At 46.5% G+C, this 19,005-nt stretch overlaps 1 protein-coding gene across 4 annotated transcripts in view; it reads right to left on the bottom strand.

The window, feature by feature from the left end:
* The window catches only part of ACSL1 (acyl-CoA synthetase long chain family member 1), a 61,550-nt gene that overhangs the window by 18,875 nt on the left and 23,670 nt on the right, over positions 1-19,005 (bottom strand). For all 4 annotated transcript variants that reach the window (XM_061134823.1, XM_061134824.1, XM_061134821.1 and 1 more), the window contains exons 3-7: positions 8,249-8,363; positions 7,477-7,541; positions 3,962-4,063; positions 1,666-1,765; positions 1,276-1,454 (exon numbers count right to left, since the gene is read on the bottom strand). In XM_061134823.1, coding sequence (XP_060990806.1) covers positions 1,276-1,454; positions 1,666-1,765; positions 3,962-4,063; positions 7,477-7,541; positions 8,249-8,363 — 561 coding nt within the window. The remainder of the gene's footprint in view (positions 1-1,275; positions 1,455-1,665; positions 1,766-3,961; positions 4,064-7,476; positions 7,542-8,248; positions 8,364-19,005) is intronic.

The following is a 19,005-nucleotide window of genomic DNA, read 5'->3' on the forward strand; positions in this document are numbered from 1 at the left end:
ATGATCTTTTATCAGATTCAAATTTCCATGCATCTTTAAAAAATTCCTACATAACTTAAGATCTCTAATTCTTTATCACATATAGCAATAAAAAAAAAGACCCCCCCCCAAAAAAAAAAATGCCTGTGTATGTGTCTGGGGAGGGGTAGGGGGATGAGGAAAAATGGGAGAAAAAGAAATAACGTTATCTTGAAATGGGATTACAAGTAAAAAAAAAAAAATAGGGAAACACTAGCTGAAAAACTAGCTAAAAACACCATTTAACAATTAGCACACCTATTAGATCTTACAGGTTCCTGTCCTATGCTATTGTTTGTGTGTATGTGTGGCAGAAGCTCTACTAGAACAAATGACAGATTCCCTGTGACTACTACTAAGTTCCCCAGAAAAGGTTTTGTAGATCCTTACTTGGAGCTCAAATTCTCGGTAGAAGGACAACTATAAATAAAATTCAAAAGCCTATTAATAACAGTTCCAGGAAAATATTTATAACATTTTCAGAAAGAGAATGACTTATCTATTGAACCTATTACTTCCCGCGATGTGCATGTAACAGAAGCTTCCTCTTGCCTGCTGTTGTGGATGGAACTTTAACCCAAGAGCAACCGGGGAAACCAGCTTCATCAGCTTCTTGTATTGGCTTGGCCAAAGAGTTCACTCAAGCTTTTCTGTAAAATCTTACAAAAAACCGAAATGAACCTTTTGGCCAACCCAATACGATCTAATGTTGAACAACCATTTTAAACATGGACCCACTCATTTTCCTAGACTGGTTACCTTTATAACTGTGATTAATCTGAATCTTAAAATGAAAATAAATCAAATCAAGCACCTATGCTGGAAATTCACCAGAGGCCTAAAAAAGCAGACTTGGAGAAAGAATAATAAGGCAGATTTCTATGTCTGACTCTGTTTTAGAGACAAATCAGTAAGTAAAAGGCATTAACATTTAAAGAGGACATACAGGCTTAAATCTCCGCTTGAATCTGAAATTCTCATTTCCAGCATTTATTAGCAGGGCTTGTCAGTGCTCTAGAATGACTCTGTGAGCACTGCAACTTGCTAGATGACAGCACTTGGGCAGAATGTGATGGATTAACACTGGAAATGGGTGCAGAATTCTTCTTTCCAATAATGAGACAGATATCTGTTCTCTGTCTTTTACAGGACCAGCGAGAGTTGGGACTTCGTGGTCACACTGGGGAGATACCACATTTGAGCCAAAATGACCTCGGAGGAACCGTCTGGGGAAGCGGGCAGGGCAGGGTGACTCACCTCCAAGGCCTTCATGCTGATGATCTCCACCCCACACTTCTTGCCTCGTTCCAGCAGATCACTGCCGTAGGAGTTCATGAGAACAACAGTTTCAAGGCATGGTATTAATTTATTTTCTACACCTTCTAGTAGGAGGTTGGCCTTCTCTGGCTTGTCCACAAAAACCAGAGAGAGTTCGGCTGGAAGTAAAGAGACACAGTGAGGAACCAGCTCTGGGATATTAAAAGCTTGACTAACAACTGAGATCAGGTTTAAGAACTACCTTCTTTGAATAGGAGGGTAAGTGTACATTTAAATGAAAAATCCCTATCCCATCACGTCATCATTAAATGTAGCTGCTGTATCTACCCAATAACTAGGGGAATATACTCCCAAAGGCCGCAGACATACCCTTGTTGATGATGTAGGTGATGGCTTCAGTTCCAAGGGTGTCGTAGAGGGGAACAATCACCATCGAGTAAGCAAAGCATCCCTGTTCAATGATCACCCACTGAAGAAAAAGTAGATGTCGGAGTAAGAATATAAGAGGTCACCATGGAAGCCCTCCAGGAAAAACAAGACTCTAGAGACTCAACGTGGAAACACTGGATGTACCAGAACTAACATCTGTGTATCTACTACCATGCGTCAGGCACTGGAGGGATTCCTAATGAGCAAAACACTTGCCCAGTTCTTACTAAAAAAAAAAAGTGCAATCTGCCTAAAGATTTGGGGCAAATAGGTAAAAGGAGAATGAACAACACAATAAGGTGATGAGCTCAGAGGTGAGAGAGCCCACAGTGGGCCTCCTTGGTGGCAGAGGTAACCAGGCTTGCCCTTGGCAAGAACAGCATGATTTTGACAGTTGGAGAGAAAGGCACGGGACTCCAGGAAAGGGACTATGAGGTCCAAGCAGGGAGGAGGGATGTCAGTGAGCCCTGAGGCTGGCAGAGATGGCCCAGTAGGGCTGTGGGGACCGGCTAGGCTTGACAGAGGGCTGGAGCCAGCCTGAGGTCACAGAAGAGCCTGGATCTATGAACTAGGCAAGACACTGCCTCTGGGGCTCCTCCATCAAACAGCGACTGGAGGTCCGAGGAAGAGCAATCTGGCCACGGTGTGCAGTAAGGCCCAGGACTGTGGGAAGAGGGACATGCCATCTACCGGGAGAACTGTCCATGGAAGTCTCTCCAGGAAAGTGAGGAAGGAAAGAGGTGACACGGGTCTCTGGTCATCTTCCTCTAAACCCATCAGTCACATAGCAACTGACCCACCTACAAGGCAGACGCAGCAAAGTCACTCTCTCCCTTATAACCTCAGTGGTGCCCATCACCTGCAGAACACACAGCATGGATAAGGGCGCAGGGCCATGGGAAGCACAACCTACTCATGTTCACTTGGCCTGGAGCTGTTTTCTCTCTCTTCCTGCCACTCCACCCGTCACCACAATGAAATGATTCATCTCCCAACAGACACACTGCTCCAGGCAAACATGTTCCTGACATTCCCTTGGCCTCCCCACCCTTACAGCCATCAAGACTCCACTTGGGATGCCACCTCCAGGAAGTCCTCCTTGACTGAGCTCCCATAATCCTTCTACTTTGTGTCCACACAACACATTAAGAGAAAATGTGGGTTTATGGGGCTGTCTTCCAAGTACCTCATGAAGAAGATCCACTGTGGTATTTTGGTGCCTGGCAGTGTCTGGCAATATAGTAGGTTCTCAATAAACATCTGGTGAACTAACTGATAAATATAAGAAGCCCACTCTGTCCATGAAGTAAGGAATATATGTCCCAGTCATAGATTCATGACTAATGATATTCCACTGAAACAAAAATTTTGGATGTGTTCATTCAAATGGGCTTCACTTTAAATGAAAGAAATGAAATTCCATGAGCCTAATTGTGGCCCAGCTGTGGAACATGCTGTTCCTCCTTTAACTGTACACAAAACGCTAAGAAACCATTGTAAACTATAAAAGAGTTGCACGTTAAACCAGCATGTCTTTGGATCCAAGCAGGTCTAAGAGTCAGTGTAGCTTCTTCAGGTCCAGTGCTTGAATTTTTCTGTGCCACCTCTGCCACTAATTTGTTTATTCACAGTGCAGACGATAACTCCAGGGGGCTTCTCATTTCAATGTACTTTAATACAGTGGTTTACAGAAGACCACGCACAGGCTTGGACGGCCAAACAATAGTCCGCCTGTCTAAATCACACCCAGCTACTGCTGAAGCTCCTTCCCCATGCCCCCTGAGATTCTAAACTTTGCAACCTGAGCAGGGGGAAAGCCTAGACCTTTCAGAAAGAAAAGGTGTGAGTTTGCTACTGACAAAAACGTACTCAAGTTTCTCTGTCATTGATTAATGCTATTATTCTAACCACAGAGGCAGTCCTTAAAGCGGGAAGACATTTTTGTTAGTTATTTGTTTTTATTTGTTTGTCTTTGTATAGCAAAGACTTTCTTTGGCAGTTTCTGTGTGGGGACCTGGTTTCTAAAAAAAAAAAAAAATTTTCCCCCTACCTAAAGGCTAAGAAGGACCTGGTTTGGGTTTTCATACATGTAACTCTCTAAGGCACAACACAGAGGTATGTTAGTGGCGATCAGACCACAGAATCTGGTCTGAAGCAAAGGCAGGTGTGAACCCTAACTGACTCTTGTATCGGGGATTCTCTGAGCTCTGCTGGCTCCGTGCCTAACGGTTAATACCTCAGGTCTGTTCTGAGCCAAGATGCCGATGAACTGGTCTGGGGCTGCCTTGAAGCCCTTGTGGAGCAGTGCTGAGCCCACACACTCTGACATGTCTTCAACCTACAACGGAGGAGGAAAAAAAATCAGGAACAGCATCAGGTCCAACTCAAGGAATACAGCTTTCCGTGACAGCTGAGCCTAATATCTTTGCCAAGAAGCAGTTCTGCCCAGAGAGAAAGAACAGGGGTAGACAGGTATCCCTTTAGTTACAAATTTTTGTAAAGTTCAGGGTTTGACTTCCCAGAACTCGTGGTGAGGGGAATGATCAAAGAGTTCCCTCTGCGAAGCAAATGAATCTCACGCCAATAGCTGCCAGGTCACACACGACCCATGTCAGAGTTCCTATTTTATACTTTAGTTTTATAAAAGCGATCCAGGGACACAGAATTTTGTGCCTGTGTTTATAAAGAGCAATGAAGAAGCTGAAGCTTGTCCTTTGTTATAAACACAGAAACGACAAGTTTGGGGGAGACCTTTGAAATATAAGGACGATCTCTAACCATTAGGCTCTACAACTCTATTCTTGAGAATTAGTTCTCAGGAAATAATCCAGTCCTAAAGGGAGGTTTGAAAAGACTTTAGGTGCAAATACATATATTGCAAAATTATGTAAAGTCATAAAAGTTTAAGGGAAAAAAAAGACCAATGGCTGGATGATCAAGTAAATGATGGTAAATCTAACAAAATGCTCTACAGCTAGTAAACACTACAATTATGAAAACCATATCAAACTTAAGAGTGTCTGTTACAATTTTAAGATAAATGAACAGAAAATGTACACTATTAATTACAACTAAGTAAAAACAGGCGAGACTATCTACCTACCGCAATTTCCCATCCTCTCCTCATTCCTATCCCAAGTGTACTTTAAAAAAATTTTTTTTCCTTTAATGTTAATTTGGAATTCTTTATTCTCGGTCGGTAAATTATCATGAGCACTTTAAACCCACACCCACGCCTGCAGAGAACAGAACCACGCCTGATGCTGCTCCAGAAGCCTGTTGGTTCGGGCACATGGTGCCATCCCTGCTCTGCCAATGGCAGTAAGGGTGACAGCAAGGATGACATTAACATGCTTATTCTCCCATACCCCAGGGGCTGCTTCACAACTCCTGCTTGTTTGTAAGGGCTGGGAACCTGTGAGTGTTTAGATGGTCTGCAGAGCTTACTGGGTTCCATGCACACACTTGGGGTCTCTAGAAAGGCGACCCAGACCTTTCTTTGAAAAGCTTTACAGGGATTCCTAACCCCCAAAGCTCAGAATCATTGGGCTAGGGGGGAAAATCATTTCAATACACAAATCCAAAGTCAGCTTCAGTCTACTTTTTTATCTTCACTGGTCTTTGTCTGAAATGTACAAAACACCTTCTGAAACCCCAGGGATTTTCAACCTGCCTCAAACATCCTGCTGGCAGCAGACCTGTTTTCCCTTTGGCAGTCAACATATAACAGAAGCTATATAGGAACATATTACTGTAAGTAAGGGTAGTGCAAAGCCCAGGGGTTTGGTTTTCTCTTTTTTGGTAGTCCAAGCACCTGCCTTAAGCTTTGACAGCTGATGCATCCACTTCCAAGGCTGATACAGCGCCAGCCACAAAAAAGATAAGGAGCCAGGTCCCCTCCTGAACGAGCCTCCTTTGTTTTAAAGAGATCGTGATTGATGCAGATAACTGCCCATTTGGGCCACTTGTTTTTTCTTTTTCCTGTGCTTTAAGTTACTGCTCTTGTGCTTTAAATTCATCAATAAGAGTGAGCCCAGGCCCCACGGGAGAATATGCTGTGAACACTCTCCCCCCCTATCGGGGACCTCACTTGTGAGGCCCAGGTGTGCTGTGTAATTTCTAAGTCTTGTAGTAAGAAAGTTTTATTTTTTCCAAGTTTCTTATACTTATTGCTGAAGTGTGTCTTGCAATCATCTTATGAACTACAAGGGCTGGCCCAGCCACAATACTGATTATTGACAGGCTGAGACCCACACAAACAGTAACATGACAAGAAGATGATGTAACCCAGAAGCACTGGCAGATTCTGTGGGCCCTGAAGACCATTGTGCAATGTTAAATCTCCAGCAAACATGAACTGCTTTTATACCACTTGCAAAAATGACGGATCTGAAAACTACTATTTCTTTTTTTTTTGAAAACTACTATTTCTATGGAAAACTACTATTTGGCTCTGTTATGGGAAAATAAAAACAGCAGTCCCTCTGCTCACCAGACCTACAGCTCATGATTCCTATAAGCAAGGAACGCGAAGCTGTCTGTCTTGTCTGTCTCTCTTTATCTCTGCCTCTATCTCTCTTGCCTTTTGCATTTCATTGATCCTCAGATGTGGGAGGACCAGGAAGTATTTTCCCACAGGCTGGTTTTGCAGATCCTAACAACAACCCACTTCACACACCCCCGCCCCTTCCCAGGACACATCAACTACCCGGAGCCCAGCCACAGAAGGGGGATTGGTCCTCTGCATCCTGGCCCTACTCCAGGGACCCCTCTAGACAGCTGCGCTGGAAGCACAAGGCAACAAAGTGGATGCTCCCATTGGCTCCAGGGTGTCTTGGGGTGCTGCCTTGAACTGGGGAGAGTCAGGAGCAACTAGACTTGTAATCACGATACAAACAAAAAAAAGGAGCAAGCCTTCCTGCTCTGCTACCTGCAAACTACTATGTACACAGTTAAAAGCCATGGATCTGCTGGGACCAGAGTGACAGGAGTGAAACAGCCCAGATCCCAGCCACCTCTGTGTTTGTTCGGTTACACAGGTGTCATCTCTGAACATCTCTGTTGCTCTCCATGCTGCCCTCGGGTTAAAGGTCACCCCAGGATCAGTACGATGCTTTGGAGACTCCTTACAACAGATGGCGTGGGCCTCCCTCCTGGCCCTGGTTCAGCTGTGACCGGGGGTGAGTCCAAGCCCTGCCTGGGGCCCATTTTCTCTCATCTATAAAATGAGAGGGCTCCTCGACACTGAGGCATCTAAATTTGTCCAGCATCGCTCAAGACAGAAAGGAGTAATCTTATCCTCCCGTGGGGTCTGGGAGAAGAGTCATCTGCTTCAAGCACATTTCTAGCACTTTATTTATTTGTTTGGCTGCACTGCACGGCTTCTGTGATCTTAGTTTCTTGACCAGGGATTGAACCTGGGCCCTTGTCAGTGAGAGCTTGGAGCCCTAATCTCTGGACTGCCAGAGAATCCTCTAGCATTTTATTTTAAAATTTATACTGCACTCCACAACACACCCACAGTAGTTCTAAGATAAACTACTTTGAATCACCTGTTCAGTTACTGATCTAGTGTTCCCCAAATCTGTGTGTTTAACATCTCGGGATGCTGCACATCTATTCTAAAGCCCTGAGCCAGGTCGGCATCCACACTCTGTAGAAACCTAACACCTCAACCTTCAGAGGCTCCAAGAACTGCCATGTTCCCGCCCTATGACTCACATGAGGCGGCCACAGAGCTGGAAAACTCACCTGTTTGTATGAAAGCCATTCATAGGGTTGGTCTGGTTTCCGAGAGCCTAAACATGGGCCATTATCTAAAAGAAGAAAACAAATGAAAGAATAAACGATGGGCTAAACGTGCCTAAATATTCCTAGGTTCTCATTTGTATCCTTCATTCCACAAACTGGTCCTCAGGTGTGAAACAATGAATTCAGATCGGACGCATTTTCCCCCTGGGTTTGGGTCTGAGTTTTGCTTCTTTATTTCTATTTTGTTTCTCACATGGGGCAGGAGGCAGATGGGCTGGAGGGTGGGCAGCTGCCAGGTACCTGGGGTCTCTGGTGCCACTGTCAGAGATGGTGCCATCACCATCAGTGATGGCGGTCTCGTGAGCTGATCTCCCCCAAGTGTCTCTGATAGAACCCCGCTTCCTTGGGTATCAATGTTTATTTCTCAAAATACAGGTCTCCAGGTTAAGCAAGCTTGAGAAATGTTGGATCAGGCCCAGTTAGATAGGTCTTTTTATGCAGGAAATGTCAGAGCCTGTACGGAGCTAATGGATGTGTGACTCTCCATGAAACACGACGTATGTGACTTCAGAAGGGCCTTGACCATGGACCACACCTGATGGGACCTGTGTGCTGGGGGACTCGCTCTGCAGAAGTTACAGGAGGAGACAGGAAGCTGGGAGCCAGACTGCTTGGGAGAGAGTTGTGAGCAAATATGGCTTCTTGAAGAAAGACCCCTCTGTCGAAAGGAAAACCTGAAGCACTAGTTGCACAGATTCAGGCCGATGCTTACTGGACACCTGTATGCCCCTCTGGAAACCTTCGTATAACGTTCTGACGTCATCATAGAAATACACCAGGGGCTCGTCACTGTCCAGGAGCGTGGATCTCCGGGCACCATCACTGCCCTGGGGAAAGACAGACAGACAGAAGGTCAGAAGAAAGCATTACAAAGAAAATGTCTACCATGCGTGCCCTCAGTCCCCTCCATAGCCTGGTAGGGGTGAGCCGGCTTCAGAGAAGCAAGGCCAGGCCCATGTCCATCCAGGAAGAAAGAAAGATAGTGCTAAGTCGTGTCCGACTCTTGTCGGAACTGTAGCCTGCCAGGCTCCTCTTTCCATGGGATTCTCCAGGCAAGAATACTGGAGTGGGTTGCCATTCCCTTCTCCAGGGGATCTTCCTGACCCAGGAATTGAACCGAGGTCTCCCGCATTGCAGGCAGATGCTTTACTGACTAAGCTACACAGGAAGCCCATCCAGGACCCCTGGGAAAAGGAAGTGACGGAGGGAAAGGAAAAGGGGCTCAAAGGGGCTCACAGACATATAAGCAATGGTCTTGTCAGACGAGGCTGAGGAGTCTGAGGACTGGAAACAAAACCCCTGGACACAACTGTGATGATTCTCAAACCACAGCCACTGGCAGATAAAGGACTGATTCTGTCCGGTCTTAGGGAAATGACATACCGTTCAGTTTTACTTCCATCACCTTATCTATATTCTTTTGGAGATCATGTCTACTGTTTTTCCTCTTTGCCAACTACCCTATAATCTGTTATGAACTTCAGTTTCCCATGTAGCATCTACTAGTTACCATCATCAGCTATAAAATGTACGGATGTGCACAGACTCCTCATCCCTACATGACCGGAGGGACTCACGGAGTACAGGCTGAGCAGAGGAGCACCGAGGGAGCTGGAATGGAGAGAGAGGAGAAGCTTGGAATCTACAGGGCACTGGCTGGCCCCAGAGCCGAAGTCCTCGGAGGATGGTCAGGGGAACACCTGGGCCTCGTGGAGAAAGCAGTTAGCAAGCTCTTCACCAGATCTACTGAGTTGGAAGCTCTGGGGGTGTGATCCAGCAGTCCACCTTTCAGCCAGCCCTTCAGGGATCCGGTGCACCACTTGGATGCATTATGGTCCCCAATTAAGCCTTCCCTGGTGACTCCGTGGTAAAGAATCTGCCTGCTAATGCAGGAGACCTGGGGGACCCAGGTTCAATCCCTGGGTTGGAAAGATTCCCTGGAGAAGGAAATGGCAACCCACTCCAATATTCCTGCCTGGGAAATCCTATGGACAGAGGAGCCTTGGCGTGCTATACTGCCCACGGGGGTGGCAAAGAGTTGGATACGGCTGAGTGACTGAATAACAACCACTTCCCAGTAGGGAAGTGGTGAAGATCAGGGTAATTCCTAGAAGGAAATCTACAAGGAGGCCGAGCAGCGTGCAGAACGGGATGGAGACACACCAGCTGACGTGGGCCTGACGAGGGCAGGGCAAGTCTGATGCTGGAGGCAGGAAGCGCTGATGACTGGGATTTGGCAGGTTACTAGAAGCACGAGGACAAGAGGAGCGAGTCGAGGCCTGCAAGAACAGCAGTTCCATTCTATCCAAAATCACACACGAGGCCTTCGGGGTAGGTTTGAGAGAGGAGATTAAGTTTGCGTGCTTAGTCGTTCAGTTGTTTGTGTCTCACTCCTTGCGACCCTTTGGACTGCAGCCCACCAGGCTCCTCTGTCCGTGGGATTTTTCAGGCAAGAATACTGGAATGGGTTGCCATTTCCTTCTCTTCCTCCAGGGAATCTTTCCATCCCAGGGGTTGAACCTGTGTCTCCTGTGTCTTCTGCACTGGAGGAGGATTCTTTACCCGCTGAGCCATTCAGAAAACCCAGAACAGATTAAGTTTAGCTTTGAATATATGCAGATCCTATCTCTTCAAGACAGCAGGTCAATTCTCCAGTTCCTACTTGGAGAATCACTGCTCTTGAGTATCATTTTATAACAACTTTTGCTAAATAACTCTGGTTACACTACCATTCTGGTGACACAAGAACTTCAGGACTTTGAAGGTAAAGTCTTCAGGACTGTTTGGTAAAACAGTCAAATCAAAGTTAAAGAAGTTAATCACATCCCAAGTACAGCCATCCTCTTCACAAAGCAACCCGAGGACAAGATATTTATTACTATTCTAATTAGGAATTAGAATAAGTAGCAAAAGTTTGGAGATGAAGCAGTAAATGAATTCTATGCCAAAAAGGTATTGGTGAAACACTGGGTGACAGGTCACATTATCAATTGACTGTAAGGCATACTCTGTAATTTCAGGAAAAGGGGTGAATGAAATGGGAGTGGGGGAGACCAAGCAATAAAGTCTGTGTTTTGAAAACTGTTGCTCTGTGATGATCAGTTCAGTTCAGTCGCTCAGTTGAATCCGACTCTTTGTGACCCCATGGACTGCAGCACGCCAGGCTTCCCTGTTCATCACCAACTCCCGGAGTTTACCCAAACCCATGTCCATTGAGTCAGTGATGCCATCCAACCATCTCATCCTCTATCGTCCCCTTCTCCTCCTGCCTTCAATCTTTCCCAGCATCAGGGTATTTTCAGATGAGTCAGTTCTTCACATCAGGTGGCCAAAGTATTGGAGTTTCAGCTTCAACATCAGTCCTTCCAATGAACACTCAGGACTGATCTCCTTTAGGATGGACTGGTGATGATGATGATCACACGTGCCCATAAGAAATAATTTTTGATGCGCGTGTGCCACCATTCTTCTTGAATTAAAGTCCTGTCCATAAACACTGAGCACTGGCAACCTTGGTGACGCCTGCAAAGGTGTGGGCTTGCAGAGCTACAACAGCGGGGGCTCAAACGTCTGTGTGTGCTACAAAATTGAGCCATTTCAAGGGCAGGGCCTTTAACTACTGGGTTATCCAAGTACACGCAGCTATTTCTAGGAACTCCTACTTAAATGAAGAAATACTTCAAATCCGGCCCTTTTGGACTTCTGACATATCCTACAGGTCTGGTGTGGAGGTGTGGGTTTTAGCTGTGCTCAAGAAATAGGGAAAGGGATGCAGACATATGTGATGTGCAGGAGATCACCAGTAAGACTGAGTCATGGAGGACTATTGGTCTTTTATTTCCTCTTTAATGTGGTTCTACAGTTTTCCCAGTTTAAAAAAAAAAAAAACAGGACCGTGTGAGTCAGTGTGTAGTGACCACACTACTGTGAAATCAGCGGTCATGAGGCTATTTGGCTATACAAGCAAAGGTTCCTCTAGAGGTCAGTCTCCCCACGTGGCTGAGTTAGGAAATAAAAGTTCAAGTTCCCCTCGAGGGCAGTAAGGACAGGACCACAGTGAACCATCTGTGAATCACTGGTTCCCAGGAATAGAACTCTGGCCAGTATTTGAGGAAAAGGAACACCTTGATAGGGAGAGTCATTTTGTGTCACTTCCTTATTTAAATGCAAAAGCAGATGATTACATCCTTGAGAATTTCTCCAGGATAGAAAGGCCTCAGCTTTATAAATTGTGGTCCCATTTATCTCGATCTAGAAAACAGACAACTACAGGCGCTAAGAGTCAACCACCCACTATGTTACTACTATCGTTTATCCCCTCTAAGGAGAGGGATGGGGGAGGGTTGACAGTGGGGGTGAGGGGGAGGGAAAGGAAGAGACAGTAGAGAGGGGGCAGGGAGAGCCGATAACAGCTAAAGAGACAACTGAGCTTAAATGTCTCATTCATCTCTAGGGAGAAAAGCAGCAGGTGGAACCATGGTCCCTGGGGGGGAAATGACTTTTTTCTCCCCCGCCCCCGCCCCGAGCATGTAGATTTCCCATGCATCTTACCTACCCAGGCCACCATCACCTACTACCTTTGATGAACAGGCACAAAGAGGCTTTTCCAATCCAGGGACCTAGACGCCCTCTGGCCGTCGGCTCTCCCCTCCAGTAACATGGGATCTCTGACAGAACAAACTAGGTCTTTATTCAAGACCAGCCAACGGGTGATGCTCCCAACCAGATCTTTCAGGACAATGAACAGGGAGTTTTAAAAGTATTAATAGCTAGACTCCTCCACTATGCCAACATAAATGCAACCACGTAACTACGAACCCTCAGGTTCACTACCGACGCTCCACCACTGAACCAGCCATCTTCCCGAGGTCCTCCACACCCAGTGAGTGAAGAAGGGGCAGAAGCACCCATTACAAAGGGGGCTAGGTATTGACATGTGAGCACAGGAGAGATGGAAGCAAGGGAGTATTCACTTTGCAGATGAGAAATCAGACAGACAGACGGTGCGGAGGCCTCCCTGTCTCAGCCCCACGTCTAAAATGCAGTGGAGCGAGCTTCAGACCAGGCTGAGGGAGTTGCCCACACACAGTCCGCCTCCATCTTGGAGGAATCAGGGCCGGAGCCCGGGGGGCCGACTGGGGGTCTGGTTCTCCATTGCTCTCCTCTAACCCTCAGAAGGCGCTTCCTTGTCCACCCTCCCTCCCAAGCTCGTTCTCCAGTTTCTAGCTTCCTGAGTTCACCCCACCCCCACCCCCCGTCCCCATGGGAGGACCTTCCCCGGGGGGTGAGGGAGGCTGACTGGGTTACTGAGCAAACCAGTTCTATGCCAACAAACGCAGGGCAAGCTCCTCACCAGGGAAAACCAGCCAATCCCTCAAGGGAAAAATAGCTCCTCCCACCTCTGTGGATGGGGAGAGAGCTGAGTCACAAATTCAAATTCCCTGCCTGTGGCATCTCTGAGTGCCTGCCACTTGGAATGTTCAAGGCACTAGCTCACAGTCTGAAGGAAACACGTCTGTTCCCTTACTTGCTTGGCCTTTTAGATGCTGCCATCAAGGCAGGGTTTTTGCCGAGAGCCTCACAAAGGCCTATCTCTGCCATTTTTTTTTCACTCAACGGGAGCGGACCCCGCTTGTGGGGGAGGCTATTTTTAAACTTCAGTAAACTACAGCACACATTTCCATCATGTATGTGTACATGTGATCCCTGCTTCACGAAGCCCGTGAGCATCGTCTGTACAAAATCAAATTGTGTCTTTGGGCTTGTTTTATCATATGTATTTTCAGACAATAACTTGAGCCTTTCTTCCTGGCTGAAGGGAAGCTGGAAATTAAAAAGAAAAAAATTTTTTCTGATGTAATCACCTTTCTTTCTTTGAATTCCTAAAGGCAGCTCCTTAATACTCCAGAGGCCTATTGTTGGCACAAAGATGAGCCCCTCTGCCTTCAGTTCTGTGGGACCTCTGCCCCTCCCCCTCACAGCTCATCCCCACCCAGACACTGTGGCCCCCTGACCAACTCAGGTGCTTCCATGCCTCCTTCAAATCACAGGCCGCTCTCCAGCGAGCACACAAGTCTAACCACACTAGAAACTAGTTAGGTTTCCACTAAATAGTTTAGTTAAGAAGTGCTAGTTAGCAAGGTTTTTCATAGTTGTTAGTAAGAAGCCCACTAAGTTTTAGAAACGATGCTGAGATTAACTACAGTTTATATAAAAACACTCCCAGAAAAACATTTCTCATCAAATCCACTCCCTCCCAGCCGTCTCTTCATCCCACTCTCTGTGCCCCAACTGCTAGGACAGCTGGTGGAAAATACACTGAGATGTTGTGATGTTTCCTGAAAACTTGCATGAAAATTCTCTGAAAACCACAGCAGCAAAGCCGCCAGGGATGAAGCTGAAGGCTATATCTCTGTCCGCTCTTCACCTGACCACACGCACAGCCACACAGCAGAAGGCAAGAACCAGCTGAGGGGTAAAAGGACTAGAGCCTGCAGTCACAGAAGGCAAGGACACAGGTTGACACAATGACTCCTGACAGATACAAAGCCAGAGCCTCAAACCAAGAGATTCTTCCAAAGTCTCACACACCCTGCGAGCCGGCTTCCCGGAGGTGAGAATGATGCTCACATTCATGTTCATATTTACTGTACAAATGACTTCAGGGACGAGACTGCCCCTGTTCTCCCTCCCTTCCTCCCAGGCGAGGACCTGGCTCACACTCGTCAGGCTAATAATGCCCCTCGCAGATGGCCCTGCCAGTCCTCCACGAGCCCACGGGGCTGGTGTCAGTGGAGTGAGTGATCCCACCATCTGGCCGCACCTGCCCTTCCTGGACAGTCTTCCCCCTGCAGCTTCCCCGAAGGCTGGCCCCGACTCGGCCGCCTCCCGTCCTGTCCAACTCAACAACTGCTCAAGCCCCCTCCACTCCGGTCCAGAAGGCATCGCCATTCTTGATGTGCTTTTTTTCAGCTTTGTTAAGGTATAAATGACATGGTGGTGGTTTATTCACTAACTTGTATCCAACTCTTTGCAACCCCAGGAATTATAGCCCACCAGGCTCCTCTGTCCATGGAACTCTCCAGGCAAGAATACTGGAGTCGTTTGCCATTACTGGAGAAGCTCCTTCTCCAGGTGATCTTCCCGACCCAGGGATCGAACCTGCATCATTGCAGGCAGATTCTTTACCAATTGAGGCACCAGGGAGTTCAGTAATTGACATATTTACCATTTAAAAATCTTTTAAATGTAGGGACACCTAAGTTCTACTCTCTCAGCAAATTTCAATTATGCGATACAGTGTTATCAGCTTCACCTTGTCATACGTTAGATCCTCAGACTTTATTCCTCTGACAGCTGACAGCGTGTACCCTTTCCCCCATCTCTCCCTGTGTCCTCCACCACCACCCTCAAGCCCCGACAACCACCATTCTCCTCACTGGTTCTAGGAGTTCAACTCTTTCTTTCTTTTTTTGGCACTGGCATCACCCCTTTGTCTCCGTAAGTCCAGAGTGAGAACTTCATAAAAACTTTTAAACAGTGCTGTCTTCTTGTGCAGAAACTGCTTCGCCAGTTCGCAAGTGGGTCTTTACACCCATGCCTGTGTGTCAACAGTGTGATTCTACGGGCCACGGGGGAAATCCTACTCAGCGACAGTCTCACAGGTACCTGTACACACAGACTTGGAGCGCCATCCCTGGTCACAGCGGCCCCGGCCTGAGGTTTGTCTGGATAACCCACGGCATCCAGAAGGCCTCAGTGGATGGGAACTTTTGAATTTTAAAGCCTTGCGATTTACTGAGTGTGGCTTCCAGGGGGGCTGGTGTGCTCCATTTAGGTGGCTTCCTTCAAGTCCTTCTCCAACGAAGAACCGTGGTTCTAGATTTATGGCATGAAAATAAGTCACTTGTGTGACTCTTGGGAAGGACCTATCCATGGCGGTCCTCTCCACGGCGGTCCTCCCTGCTGGACTGCCCAGTGTGCAAGGGCAGCAGCCTCTACCTCCTGTGTCCTGCACGCCCCATGCACTTGCTGAATGAATGCCAGTGAATGCCAGCCTCATGCCTACTCTCTGTGAGCAGGGAGAACCGAATCCAGAGGATCACAGCCTCCATACTTGACTTTTAGCAGCACAGGGTTCAAATGCTAAGGCAAGTTCCTCACCATGCAAACCCTAACATGTGAATGCTTAAATCTCAACCTTTCACACGAAAGGGTCACCCAGCCAACAAGTGACCTGGATGTCATGAGGTCATCTGGAGTGACATCATCCAACAGGCAGACAAGATGAGTTATGCCCAGTGAACTTGTTCTGCTTATTAGAAGAGATGAACCCACACTAAGCCAAGGCCTTGTAACAAGTTTAAACAGTGGCTCTTAAGTTATTACCAGAGGTACAGTTCTATTTTTGGCCACATTCTGTGGCTTCCTGGATCTTAGTTCCCCATCCAGGGACTGAACCCAAGGCCCCTGCAGTGGAAACGTGGAGTCCTAACCAATGGACCGCTAGGGAAGTCTCCCTTGAGGTACATTTTTAAAACAAGCTCTGATATTCTTCAAATGAAGCCTTTAAAAGGCTAAGGACTGGAAGGTATAAAAAAGTTTTTACTTGCTATGACTTATTCCCTTCTCTAATATCTAAGGACAAATCAAAACAGGTAAGTTGGGCTTTCGTTTCGCTGTATTACAATCTCCTGGCAGGCCTCAAAAAACTTCCTGACTCCATTTAAGAAGATAGCCATCTCAATGCCTATAGGACATTGCAGGAATTCACAGACTGGTTCTGCTACCTCCTCCTGCAATGGCAATGGTTCTCATCAATACTTTGCAATGGGTTTGTTGCCTAACCCCCTTAAACGTTGGCCCACAACCCCGTCAGCAACAAGTTCTGCTCTGACCTGGCTCAGGGAAGGCAGAAGTTACCAGGACCCACTTGGACTGCTGCTGTCCAGGTTCTGCCAGTCTTCTGTCCCTCCCCCAGTCCTCACCTCCACCCTGTCCTTGATAGTTTCTGATCCTACATCCAACTTGGGTGGGGGACCCTGGACTCCATTTCTTACCTGACCTGCCCCTTTTCCACCTTCCATTTCTGCCACTACCTTTGCCTGCAAATCCATTTTCAGAAGAGTCTGCTCCTGGGTTCAGAAGGTCTAGCCACTGGCTCATCAGATTTATCTACAGGAACCCAAAGCTTCCTTATTTACCCAGCTTTATCCTCTCTGCACCCACCCTCCCACCCCCGAACAAAGAATCCTAGTTCAAATACATAACTTTCAACCACTGTTAGGAGGCAGCATAACAGAGTTTCAGACCTTCCTCTTACTATGTGGTATAATTTCACCTGTGTGGGATCCTGTTGTTCTCTCATCTCTAGAATGCGAGGGTTCAAAGAGAAGAGCTTTAGGGAAAAAGGAACTCAACATTTCCTGAACACTTCTCTTGGGCTCAGCTGGATGCTGCCTGTATCTACGCGGCCTCTCAACATGGTGGGAGGGAAGGCCTGGTCATTTCTACTCTCCAGATGGGGAATCTGAAGGTCAGGCTGGGTGAGCCTGCCCAAGGCTACCTGGCCCCAGCAGAGCAGACCGGGTGAGCCTCAGCCACATCCCCCTGCTTCTCTGGTCCTTTCCGGCTCCGACACACTCTCCTGTGCCCTGGAACGGCAACCACCACAGCCTGGGCCCTGACCAGTCCCCCTGGGTTTCTGGTCACTCGAGAAAATACTGTTTTCACGAGGGGGGACATGGAGACCTCAATTTCAGAGAAGACGTTTGTGGCTGTTGTTTTAGTCACTAAGTTGTGTCTGGCTTTTGCAACCCCAGGGACTGTAGCCAGCCAGGCACCTCTGTCTGTGGGATTTCCCAAGCAAGAACACTGGAGTGGGTTTGCCATTCCTCCTCCAGCATATCTTTCCCACCCAGGGATCGAACCCAAGTCTCCTGCATCGGCAGGCAGATTCTTTACCACTGAGCCACCTGGGAAGCCCAGAGAACAGGTTGAAACCAATTAAAACCAGAAAACTTGCTCATCACTCGAGTGTGATTAAAATAATAATAATAATAATAAAACAGATATACACAGAAAAACATGCTTCTCTGCTCTGTTCAAAGTTATGGGGAACAGCACAGAAACCTGTGGAAGAGTTCTTCCTGGACTCACACTGTTGCAGCTGGGGGCTGCTCCCCAGACAGGAAACAGCTCTCTAAACAGGGTCCTGATCAAACCAGGCTCCAAAATTTAAGAGAGACTTTTGGGATTCTGTGGCCAACTCCAGCTTCTCTGACCCATTCTGCAGCTCGTATCTGCATCCTCTTTCTGGCACAGGTCTGTAGCACGGGTGCTAACATCTGCTTTATTATCCTGATTTGTAAAAGGAAATTTTAGAAATTTTAACTTATCCAGAACTTCTATGCTGCTGCTTAAAAAAAAAAAAAAAGTGTAACTGGGAAACAGCCAGTGTGGATAATGATAAGATGCAGCCAAACTCAAAAAGGCAGATTCTTCTCATGTTAATAGCCACGTGAAGTTTACAGAAAGAGGAGGGTGAAAAAACTGTTCATGTGAAATGGGAGGGGGTCTGAGAGTGGGGTTGTGCAAATGGTGCTTACTTGACTTCAACGTAGGAACAAAGCAAGGAGACTTTAATCTGGTGATCAGCCCCTATGACAGTCTAAGATAGACAGGCTCTGGACTAATACTTAATGAATTAAGCTCCTATTGCTGCCATGGAAGCCCATAAGACAATGCTAGTAATGTAAAAGCATCTATAATTATTAAGTATCATAACTCCCAAGCTAATCTTAAGTTCAATATTTTAAGTTCTTTTTTAGAAATGCAAAGCAAATTTTGTACCTCTTCCTAAGACCTACAAGTTCTGAAAATCAGAGCTAAATCTACTATTCCTATAAACAGAAAAATCAGGAAGACCATATACCAAGTAGCAGAATTAGAGATTTTAATTTTCTTTCTGTTCATCTGAAGTTTTAAATCGTTCTATAAAGAAGATGTATGATTATTTTAAAAAGGCTCATTGACATTACACTAAGCTGGAACTTAAAAAAACACATTGCCTCTCCAATTTCTCATACAATAAGAATTTGGCTTTTTTCACTCTTTACAGTTACTGCTAAATTATAAATATCTTAAAGTTGCACTTGCCAAGGACTGTTTTCATAGTGATGGCAATGCTTCTATGAGACACCAGGTCCTCTGCCAGAAGAGAAGAGATGCCAGAAACTTCACACATAGTAGGAAGAATTAAATTCTTCTCACGATTGGTATACGACTAGCTGTTGTGAAATACCAAGTTCATCTTCTAACTAGAAATGAAGTACAAAGTCAACTTGCCTCAGCAGTAGTTCACTCTATTTTTACATTTTGGCATGAATTAGACTGATATCGTCTATATATTTTAAGAGTTTCACATTAATGAATCCAAGAGACAGTCTGAAATTAAACAAAGAAGCGAAA

This window comes from Dama dama, chromosome 32 (genome assembly GCF_033118175.1).
Source record: "Dama dama isolate Ldn47 chromosome 32, ASM3311817v1, whole genome shotgun sequence".
Lineage (NCBI taxonomy): Eukaryota > Metazoa > Chordata > Mammalia > Artiodactyla > Cervidae > Dama > Dama dama.